General features: G+C 40.0%; 1 protein-coding gene across 1 annotated transcript in view; it reads left to right on the top strand.

Moving 5' to 3' along the window:
• Window positions 1–12131, top strand: part of ITGAV (integrin subunit alpha V) — a 92379-nt gene that overhangs the window by 55929 nt on the left and 24319 nt on the right. The window contains exons 13-21 of the mRNA XM_060763845.2: window positions 432–623; window positions 1104–1149; window positions 1979–2080; window positions 3561–3619; window positions 5354–5508; window positions 5935–6072; window positions 6921–6988; window positions 8722–8869; window positions 11506–11598. Coding sequence (XP_060619828.2) covers window positions 432–623; window positions 1104–1149; window positions 1979–2080; window positions 3561–3619; window positions 5354–5508; window positions 5935–6072; window positions 6921–6988; window positions 8722–8869; window positions 11506–11598 — 1001 coding nt within the window. The remainder of the gene's footprint in view (window positions 1–431; window positions 624–1103; window positions 1150–1978; window positions 2081–3560; window positions 3620–5353; window positions 5509–5934; window positions 6073–6920; window positions 6989–8721; window positions 8870–11505; window positions 11599–12131) is intronic.

The raw sequence follows: 12131 nt of genomic DNA, 5'->3' as shown, positions 1-12131 counted from the left end.
GTGTCTTAGTTATAATATATCATATGGTACAACTCTGTTACCATAGGCTGTACTGATGATGATTAAATTATGGAGGACAACCAAACTTATGATTTAAATCTCCCTTCATTCTAGTTGAATCCCTTTACATTTCAACTACAATTTACATTGAAATAAACCATGTTAGTGGTTGAGGCTACCAGGTTTGCTGGAAATTATTGAAGAAGCTCAAACTCTCATAAATTTGAAAATGGCATCTTTTATCTGAGTCCATCCCAGTTGAGTCATTGCAAATTGAGTTGGCTGTCTTCTGCACACATAATAATGGATGAGAGCATTCAGTTTGTCATTGTAATGTTTTCCACACTTACCCAAAGAACATATGTTGGTTTTAATCAAAAACATGCTGGTTTAGATTTGGAGACATCAATGGCTCTTTCTTTGTCTTTTAGACATTGCAGTTGCAGCTCCTTATGGCGGAGAAGATAGGAAGGGCCTGGTTTATATCTACAATGGGAGACCTACAGGTTTGAATGGAGTGCCATCTCAAGTCCTTGAAGGGCAGTGGGCCTCGGAGACAATGCCACCAAGCTTTGGATATTCACTGAAGGGAGCTACTGACGTGGACAAAAATGGCTATCCAGGTGAGGATTCAAGAATTTCAGTGCAGCCTTGTGTATCTTAAACACTCCTACAGCATTTAACCCAGTGAGAGCTTGAGTATGAATCTTCTACTGCAGTGGTTCTCAACCTGTGGGTCCCCAGATGTTTTGTCCATCAATTCCCAGAAATTCTAACAGCTGGGATTTCTGGCAATTGTAGGCCAAAACACCTGGGGACCCACAGGTTGAGAACCACTGTTCTACTGGGACTTGTGGATTTTCTCAGTTCCAGCTTTTTGATGTTATGATACTTCTTGCTTCACATGTCCAGTGAATTAGAACTTCAGAATACCACGGATGTAGATTCCATTATCCACCATGTTTACTTTGGGCATCCAAGTTGTAGTCCTGTTTACTTTGCTGTGATAATTAAGGGGTCTTTACTAATATGTGCTAGAAGCATGCTGTTAAGAATTGTAGGCATTGGTTTGCTATATATGTATTGTTTATTTCTATTTCTAGACTTGGTCGTGGGAGCTTTTGGTGTTGACAAAGTTGCCTTATATAGGTGAGTGCTATTAAAAAGGCTGGGATCAAGAGTTACCAGGTATTGAAATAGAGATGATATTCTGGGCTGCTTCAAGCCAAGTAGATTTCAGGACATGTTGCTTACTTTGAGGTTATAGCAGAAATATCAGATATCTTCTGTACTCACTTTGTAACAGTTTAGCAGTCCTGCAGCCAGGCCTGGCATATGAGGAAGGCAATGGGTCTCTGCTATCTCTTGTATTCTGCTCATGTCTCATACTAGAAGCTAGAAAAAGAGCAGCAACTTCAGCCATGATGCCACTATGCCAGTGTGAAAACCAGGACTTACTCACAAGGCCTATGTTTATTTTTTGAAGCAAACTTTTGGACATTGTCATGGTATTCCTCAGAGACTGAGAGAGTGTGACTCATCCAAGATCACCCAGTGGGTTTCTATGTCTGAACGGGGAATTGAACCCTAATCTCCAATGCTTAGACTACTATGCCAGACTGGCTTTCTGTTGAATTGACATTGTCTTGTGTATAATTCAGGATTGTGACCTAACCCTCTTCTTTTTGCTTTTTCTTGTACTTAATTCTTTTCACTCTGCTATAATATGATCTTGATTTGCATCTTGGTGGTTTAAGTGACTCGGACATTTGATATAGGAGTAGAATGGAGTGTGGAATATTTTGCTCTCCAGTTGTTTTGAGTTACAGTTCCCAAAATTTCTAACTATGGTTGCTTCAGGGATTTGGACACCAAACAAGTGGAGGGCAAAATATTCGTAACTCATGTGGTAGAAGATTGTATGGTTTTTGTTGCTTGTGAATGTTCCTTTTTACTTACGGTTTGATTCTTTCAAAAGGGCCCGGCCAGTCATCACTGTAAATGCTGTACTGGAAGTTACACCAGCAATTCTAAACCCAGAGGACAAATCCTGTGAAGACAATGGCCAGAAATTTTCTTGGTAAAGTAACTTGTTACTAACGCTCTGCTGTAATGTTTAATGGTCAAAATGAATCTTGAAATCTTAATGAGCAGACCTCAGAATCTCCTCATTTGGCCAAAGAGTAAGATTTGTGTTATTTTCTCTTTGGGAAAAAAATAGATTGGGACTGCTTTGCTTTTGAGTTTCCCTCCTTGCTGAGCAGCAAACATAAGTGCCTGTCTTTATTTTCTGTTGGTAAACTATGGTGAAAGATGTTAATTTTGTGTTGTGTTGTGTTGTGTGGAACCCCATTGGAACCACCACCACTGTCACTAAGGCCTACACTATCATATAATCTAGTTTCTGAATCCAGATTAACTGATTTGAACTGGATTATATGGTAATGTAGACTCATATAATCCAGTTCAAAGTAGATAACCTGGATTCCGAAACTGGATTATATGATAGTGTAGATCAAGCCTGAGTGAACCTTCTAAACCAGTTGTTCTCAACCTGTGGGTCTCCAGGTGTGTTGGCCTACAACTCCCAGAAATCCCAGCCAGTTTACCAGCTGTTAGGATTTCTGGGAGTTGAAGGCCAAAACATCTGGGGACCCACAGGTTGAGAATCACTGTTCTAAACCCACTTAAAAGAGGGTATTATCTGGATTATATGGCAGTGTAGATCCAGCCTGAGTAAACTTTCTAATAAGCCCTCTTGAAAGAGAAGGGGACCAACCCAAGGCAGAACAAGCTCCGATAATAATAAATGAAATAATTTACTATCTGAACACTGACATTAAATAAAAGATTGTTTGTCCTATCCAGAAGACTATGATCTAGCTGCCACCCCTTTGTACTATACTGGAATGGAGAATGTGTTCCTCGGAAATTGAACAATTTATGCAAGGGCCAGACTCTGGACTAGATTTAGGCTGGCTCTACACTGTAGAATAGATGCAGTTTGACACCACTTCAACTTCCATGGCTCAATGCTGTAGAACCTAGCACTTTTTTTTGGAAGAGAAGGCTACAGACCTTGTCAGACTACAGCTCCCATGATTCCCTAGCATTAGACCGTGACAGTTAAAGTGTTGTCCAAATGCATCAATTCTACAATGTCAATCAACTCTTAGAAGCATGGGTTGCTTGTGCATTATCTCTTGCCATTTGCTTCAGATGTCTCATGCTACTCTTGGGCTGCTTTAAAATTTTAATGGAAATACTATTTTGCAGTTGTAAGAGCAGCTCAGATATAAAATCTGGAAGTTCATTTCTGTTGACAGTATTTTTAATAATTAAAAGTGGAAGGAAGAGAGATCCAGTCATCTGAAAATGTGTTTAAGCCCAGTGGTTTCATTGCAGTCGGTAACACACACACAACTAGATCTTACTGATAGCTGTGGGAAGTGAGATCTGGCAATGCACTTGTCCATTTGTGGTATTTGGTCACTGTAGCGTGGCCTACCTTTTCACTGAAACAGGTTGTGTTTTCATCATTTCTTAATTTTTCCCAACAGTTTCAAAGTGAAGTTCTGTTTGAAAGCTGAGGGCAAAGGAAATCTCCCCAGGGAGCTCAGTAAGTCATGCGGATTTACTTGTTATTCACTGAAGCTCATTATGTCAAGAGTCTTTGAATATCTGCAGTAATTTAATGGGTAAAGGTGGTGTTTCTTTGACGAACCAATGTCACGCATACACACACAGAGTCTCACTAAAGTTGTTCTCAGAGTACGGGAGACAACATTGTGTTGGATTGCAGGCTAGAAAAGAAATACCTTGCTCAAGACAACCTGGTGAAGGATCCCTAGAAACTGGGTCCACCTGCACTTCTGTGCTTCAGGGTCTCAGTAAGGCTTTGTGCTCTTGGAATAATATAAATATGAAAGGTTGCACAGAGGATGCAAACCATAGGTTAGGTGGGATGCAGTAGAAGGTGGTGAAGAGAGATATGGTTAGGTGCCAGTGTTGCAGTGGTGTCAGTGAAAATGCTACAGGAGCAATAGAAGGTGGGAAATTTACCATCCCAACACTAGGATGATGAATCCTCTCTTGATTTTACTGCTTCTCCTCTTGCCACATCTTCTTGCTCCAAAATAAGCAAGAGTTCTGGATCTCTCAAGGGATAGGATCCAGTGTTGGGAGAGCAGGCTTAGAATATCTCCAGACATGTGTGACAAATAAGTGGGGCAAAAAATCCTGGTACCTGACAAGTCTAAACACAATCCCTAGAAAATGGTCCCCCACCATCCTGCCACCTTGTTTTTTTGTGAATTTTATACCTCCACAAGATGGACGGGGAACATCTGGTGGAAGTTTACTTTTTTTAAATTGACTCCAAGATGCACTGGGCCTCATATGTGCACATGTGGATATCTAAATGAACACAAAAGCAGATTTCTTATTATCTCTCTTCACCCTACTGTAAAATCAAGCTCTGTTTAATTTCATAAAGATCAGAACATAGGAATGCTTCCAGAGAGCTCTCATTGTAATTGCTTTCCACTTGTGCTTGTGCTTCGCCACCTGTGTGTCCATGGTTCCATTTGTTACAGCTCAGAACAGCTGTTTCAGGATTTTAAAATGTGGACATGTGCTGGAGCAGTCCATACCACAGAATACAAACAAAATCACATGTTTTCCTTGACTGCAGGGATATTCAGTGATGCAAATATGCCTATTTTTCAGCCAAAATTGGGTTTTAAGCACACCTTTTAACACATATTTTTCAGCTATTAATCTGAATCAGTGCACATTTTCATAAAACAAAATTGGTAAAAAGTAATGAAGGTCTGGAAAAAATGGAGGACTTTTTCATTCTTTAAAAAAAATCCTGCAAAAATAGGGGAAAATGCTAATGCACCATTTTCTTTATGAATGAGTACTTTGCTTAAGGCAAGGTGTTTACATATTTACTGCTCCCTAATCGTTTCTAAAATTATGTAAGAGTAAGAAGAGTTTATTTAAAGTCACGTTGAATCTCAATTAAGAGATGTCAGCAAGATATAATTAAATAGTAGTAGGAGAAGATGACTATGTTACAAAAAAAAAAAAAAACAAAGAAGAAATTCCAGTATTATACTGTTGAAAAGTGATGTATGTTGACAAATGAGAGCCAGTAGCTTGAGTCTCTATGGTTCCAGAGACCAATGTGCCTTTGATTCTTGGATTTTACGATCATGTGTTAAATGCCTTGGATTCATGTTCCCAGTTTTTGAATTTTACTATAGAAGTTTCTGCCTTTGTTTTTCATGCTGTTGTTTCTGTGGTTGGTCCTCAAGGTTGCTTAACTGAACTGTTTTTGTGATGATAGCTTTCCATGTGGAATTGCTGTTGGACAAACTGAAGCAAAAAGGGGCCATAAGGAGAGCTCTGTTCTTTCACAGTAGGCAGTCTGGTCACTCCAAGAACATGACGGTCCCAAGAGGAGGTCGGATGAGTTGTGAAGAACTTCAGGCTTTCTTGAGGGTAAGAGGACACAACCCAGTTCTTTCTCCCTCCTATAACACTATGCAACAATATTTGAAATATTTTCTCTTACTGGTTTGAAAGTGTTATTTCCCATTTACTTGTATGATACTTACTTGGAAAGTAGTTGTTGTATCCCATAAACTTCGTTTTTGTGGTTACCACAAACTATGTTACATTGGTTGTAGACTTGATGAGATATTCATTGAAAAACTATAGGAAAACATGCTGCTAGATGTCCTGCAAAAACAAAAAAAATGCAGTTTAATAAATGTTGAGGGAGGGGAAGCGGTGCAGCATAGCCCTGCTCATGTACATAGTTCATTATGTTTCACATGTTCCAATAGGTTTGTTATAATTGTGCAATAAATTGTGCAAAATCAGTTATTTTATTGTATTTTTAAGGGTCTATTTTTTCCCTTTTAGGATGAATCTGAATTTAGAGACAAGCTTACACCAATCACAGTCTTTATGGAATATCAACTAGATTACAAAACGGCTTCTGATTCTACTGGCTTACAGCCCATCCTCAACATATTTACTCCTGCAAATATTAGCAGACAGGTATAGTTTTTCCTAACATTAATTTTTGAGGGATTCTGTATAGAAATATAATTGGTTTGTGAATTCTGCTGAGAAATGTAATCTGGCCCATGTAGCTATGCATCTTAGTGTTCTTTGGTCCCATGGATGTAGGATTGGGAAGGATATGGAAGTCTGATTTCCATATCTCAGAAGAAGATTATCCTTAATTATGACATTTCATTTCCCCATAACTCTGGGCAGGTAACAAGAGATACTGCCATTTGGTGGTGGTGGGGACTTAAATTACTAGGACCCCCTTGGAGTAAATGGAGAATAAATTTTCCACATTAAGAGCCGTGGTGGTGCAGTGGTTTAAACCCTTTTGCCGGCTGAACTGCTAACCTGAAGTTTGGGTTGCTGACCTGAAGGTTGGCAGTTTGAATCTGCAAGACAGGGTGAGCGCCCATCTGTCAGCTCTAGCTTGCAGGGACATGAGAGAAGCCTCCCAGTGGGATGGTAGCACATCTGGGTGTCCCCTGGGCAGTGTCTCTGTAGACAGCCAATTCTCTCACACCAGAAGCAACTTGCAATATGTTCTCAAGTCACTTCTGGCACGATAAAAATGTTTTGATTCAAAGGGAAATTATTATCTTCAGTACCAACTAGCATATGTACACAATTCTCTTTAAAAAGCAAGGAAACTGTTCTCATTTTACTGTTCCCCCTTACCCAAAGATTGTTCACATGGGAAGATTTGCATGTTATTAGTTACTTAGGTACTTAAATTTTCAAAAATGCAAGGGATTGTATCATCCACAAAATATTGTAAAGACTCGGAACAATGAAAAGACTCAAGTACTTTATTTTCCACTATTTTTCAAATTCAGGCTCATATTCTTTTGGACTGCGGTGGTGACAATATATGCCAGCCTGATTTGCAAGTGACTGTTGACAGGTAAAGACTAACAATTGTGATGGAAAAGATTGTAAACAAATCAGTTTGGAGAATCATATGTTAGGTTAACGAATAAACTAAGATATTAATGAACCCTTTGCAATCCTTCTGATAGCCATGTAGAAGTACGTAAGAGGAAGTCACAGGGAGGAGGGAGCAAGCTTGTTTTCTGCTGTCCTAGAGACTAGGACATGGAACAATGGCTTCAAACTACAAGAAAAGAGATTCCATCTGAACATGAGGAAGAACTTCCTGACTGTGAGAGCCGTTCAGCAGTGGAACTCTCTGCCCCGGAGTGTGGTGGAGGCTCCTTCTTTGGAAGCATTTAAACAGAGGCTGGATGGCCATGTGTCAGGAGTGCTTTGGATGCAATATTCCTGCTTCTAGGCAGGGGGTTGGACTGGATGGCCCATGAGGTCTCTTCCAACTCTATGATTCTATGATTCTCCTCTTTTTCCTTCATAGCTTGAACAATGACTTTCAGAAGTGTCTACCTGCAGGTTCCATTCTCATTCAAACTGGGATGAAATCTGTGATTTTAAGATGCATTTCAAAACAACCTGGGATATTAAACTAACTTCACACCATGGTTTAATGTCCTGATGTATTCGGAACCATGCTTAATGAGAGACTTAATTACTCACGGAGAAACAAAAGAGAAAAATGCCTGGGTAAAATGGCTTGTTTAAGTCTAGTATGATCAGTTGTTTTTATCCAAATGCAGCCATTGTGGGGCATGTGTCAGCTAAACGTGTTGTAACACAAGATCTAAAATTTGATGTTGAGTTCCAGTGCTGCAGTGTTAGAGGAAGATTAAATGTTGCAATGCAATGCATATGACAGTATTCTAGAAAAAAAAACCAAAAAAACAAAAACAAAAGGAGGATGAGAAAGGAGATTTAGATCAGCAAAATAAAGGATTTTTTTTATCCTTTAAGGAACTTTGACCCCTGTAGAATTTCAAATTCATAGGTAAAAGTAAAGGTTTCCCTGTGACTTTAAATCTAGTTGTGTCTGACTCTGTGGGGTGTGCTCACCTCCATTTCTAAGCCAAGGAGCCGGCGTTGTCCATAGACACCTCCAAGGTCAGGTGACCGGCATGACTGCATGGAGCACAATTACCTTCCCGCCAAAGATGTTTCTATTGATCTTACTCACATTTGCATGTTTTCGAACTGCTAGGTTGGTAGAAGCTGAGGCTAACAGCAGGAGCTCACCCCACTCCCCGGATTTGAACCACTGACCTTTCGGTCAGAAAATTCAGCAATTCAGCAGTTTAACACACTATAAATAAAGATGTTGGAACCTATAACAGGGCAAGATAGTTGGATGCAGTACGTGAATCAGACTTGTGACAGTTCATCTCTCCCCCCTTTTCTCTTGCTTTTATTTCTCTCTTCTAAATTAATCCATATTTTTGCCTTAAAGAATAAATAAGCAATCTAAAAGGCACTGGAACATTATAACATGTATTTGTTTATGGAATTCCCTTCAAAACAAGAGATTTGTTCTTTGATGTTTTATCCAGCAGAGGTCAGCACTGTTTCTGTGTATGTGAAGTCTGAACCTCTAAGAAGATCAAATTTACCTTGAACAGATAGTACATTTCAGACCTCAGAGGCTTTGTAGCTTTGACAGGCTTCAGGCTGAAGTTCAGCTACCTCTAGAGGTTCACACGTTCCTTGGGGGGAAAGTAAGCTCAATCAATTCCTTCCTCATTTGGTTTTGTGCAGTGATCAGAAGCAGATCTATGTTGGAGATGACAACCCTTTAACTCTCATCATCAATGCCCAGAACCTTGGAGAGGGAGCCTATGAAGCTGAACTCTTTGTTACCGTCCCACCTCAAGCAGACTTCATTGGCATCGTTCGCAACAATGAGGTAAGCATCTCACCCATGCCGCAAGTAGCGCTGTTGTATAGGGCAGTTGTACAGTTAAGTCTCTACACTATGTGTCACACCAGTTTCAAAGTTTTATTTCATTTATTTGAACCTTCCTGAATGTTTATAATTATTGGGATTTTGGCTGATAGCAAAAATAAAATGCTATGCAGGAGAATTGTTATGAAATATAGTGAATTTGCTTGATGGTCCATGGGCAGTTTGTAGTAGCAAGATATACTCCTTTACTTTCATTGGGGAGATCTGGCTGTGAGATCCTGCATACTTTCGAATATACATTAGTTCAGGGAATGCCAAATCCCTTGATCCTGCAAACACAAATTCAGATGAGTGATTAGCATATATGTGTGTCTTGCACTCAATTCTGGACATGGGAGAAGGGCAAAGTTTGACAAGTCAATAGGAAGAATCTGATAGCTACCTCAGGCAGCAAAGTTTATCTAGCAAATATGTTGTGTCCTTATTTTTTGTTGCATTTTACTTCCATATGTGTAAGGTGCTTGTGTGATTTACTTCCATATACAGCCTTGACTATTTCAGTCGTAGACAGGAGCAAGTATGGCTGTCATTAGCTGTTCTGCCTTAGAAAGCAAAATGTCTTGGGCCAGCTCTACCTCTGAGTTTCAGTATTCGTGGTGAATAGCAGTACAGACAGTCGCCGAGTTATGAATTGATGCAATTTTTTACTTTCATTTAAAAAAATAATAAAGCAGATTCTGAGGATAACCATGGCCTCAAAAGACATTATTGTTTTGTGATCCAAGTTCCCTTGGGGGCCATGAAAATGGCTTTGGGAACTTTGTGAACCTCATGAGCTACATGGATACTCCATGTGCTTTATGCTTTCATGTACCAATGTAATGTGTCTTTTCAATATCTTTGCCTAATGTACCGTCATTTTCCATATTTGTGGAATTGACTTCCATAGATTTGATTAGTAATAGATTTGATTTAAAATGTTTTCTCTAGGAATCTTTATGTCCTCTAGTATTACTCTGCCTACTTCTCTACCATCCATGCTGGAGAACCTAGAAATTTATTTTAAAAAATAGCTTGGGAATCTCTGGGGCCCCCAATGTGATTCTATAACAGGCATGGGCAACCCCCTTGGGCTCTTCGTGGCCCTCATCTGCCTCAGCCTTACTCTCAGCATGTAAACGCGGTGGCACGGCCTATCTCCAGGCTGAGAAGAAATCCAAGGCAAAGACATGCAGTTGTGGAGAGCTCTCCTGGGAGCTTTCAGCAGCCATTTGTCTCCTTCTCCTCTCCTCAGGACATGATGGGCCGCCATGTCCCTAGGCCAAGAGGAGAGCAGGGGGTTGCCAAAAACTCTCCCGAGCTCTCCTCTCTGCAGCTACATGTCTCCTCCTCTCATCCTGGGGAACTGGTGGCTGCCAGCTGTCCTCCTGCCAGCCCTCATGCCAACCACTCCTGCACCAACTGCCCCCTCCCTGTGCCAACTGCCCTCGATCTCACCACTGCCCTTTCCCTCCCAGTCCAACCTGCCCAGTCTCCTCCACCCCGCAATGTGGCCCCCACCAAGTTTGCCCTTGCCTGTTCTATAACCTGCTTCTCAGAATAGAATCATTCTGGAAAATCTAGACATTCCTAAAGAGGTGTTCTCTTGGGTAAAAAAAATAAATTTTTATTTGCAGTTTTTCACTTCCATGGGGATTCTGTGCCCATAACTCCATGTGGAGAACTGACTGAATATTTTAAATAAGGAAAAAGTGTTTGACAGGTGGTCCATCTACACTGCAGAATTATAGCAGTTTAGCACCACTTTAATTGCTTTGTCTCCATCGTATAAAATCCTGTATCTTACCAAACTACAAATCCCAGTATTCTGTAGCATTGATCCATGACAGTGAAATGGCTGTAATTGTTCGGAATCATTACAGCCAAAGGGAACCATTTTCTTTCCCATAAGGTTTCACTGGTTCTGCTTAGTCCTATCCATTCTAGCTATTTTATTTCTTCCCTCAAAACAAATCGTATGGTGTCCATGACCAGTGTGGACCTGGCAGCTGACACTATAAAACTGGATGATCCTTGCCTTCCACTGTCTGGCAGGAAGGAGCAAGCTGCTCATGACTGAGCCGGTCTGCTGAGATAAAGCTATTTCTGTTGAGGCGCTTAGAGCCACACATTTGGTAATTGAATTAATTCAGGCTGATCTTCTTATAGCTTGGAGCAATTCCAAGAGATTGGCACTAATGTTGGATTGTCCCTCTTCTCCTCCCATAGGACCTTAACATAAGTATGAAAGACTCCGTGAAATTCACCTGAAAATTCCGTCTTGAAAAAAAAAATCTAACTAAAGGCTACTCATTACTTTATGTTATAGTTATTTTTTAACGAGACGGGCATCTTTGTCTCACTTTGACCTTTTGCTTGAATAAAGGAATGTTTGAATATATCAGACTACATTGGGGAATTTACAATCTTGACAACTGAAAAAGTTCTGCCATCTTATTTGTGCTGTATCTTTTTATATTTAGACTTGGAAAATTTGACATGCCTAGAAAACGTCTATTTTTATCTTTTTGTTCTTTTTGGAAGGATAGAAAGTATGATACGGTTATTTGAAAACCTTTCCCTTTACCTCATTGCAGGCTTTAGCAAGACTTGCGTGTGCCTTTAAAACTGAGAATCAGACTCGGCTGGTTGTCTGTGACCTTGGAAATCCTATGAAAGCGGGGACAAAAGTAAGAATGAGCATCTGCTTGTTTGCTTGTGTTAATAACACAACAGAGAAGCCAATGGATGTGGGGGGAAAGCATGCTAGATTGGGGCTGGCATTTTATAATGCTTAGATCATTTGGTGCCTCAAATGTTTGACCCGTTTCTTCATATATTTGACCTCCTGATTCCAAAAACTGTACCAGTTTCCCCATATCAGCTCTGGTTTTTTGCCTTTTTGAGATATAGAACATATGCCATCTGCCAGATGCCATCTGCTCATCCATAGAAAATCATTATAATCATACCGATGAAACTAGAACTGATGTGGTCTATCCAATGCAATTTTCTGAATCTGTATCCCAAATCATGCCAGGAATGGACCTAAAAGCCAAGACAGCAAAAAAAAAAAAAAAAAAAAAAAAAAGGAGGGGGGCTGTAAAATAGATCACAGCACACCAGCAGTACATTGGCTGCTTTGTTGTTGTTGTTGTTGTTGTTGTTGTTGTTGTTGTTGTTATAGTTAAATAATAAAATATATTATTATTATATTTATTTG

Source organism: Anolis sagrei, chromosome 1 (assembly GCF_037176765.1).
Source record: "Anolis sagrei isolate rAnoSag1 chromosome 1, rAnoSag1.mat, whole genome shotgun sequence".
Lineage (NCBI taxonomy): Eukaryota > Metazoa > Chordata > Lepidosauria > Squamata > Dactyloidae > Anolis > Anolis sagrei.
Note: the sequence above shows the minus strand (reverse complement) of the source record. Positions and strands in the feature narration are given on the sequence as shown.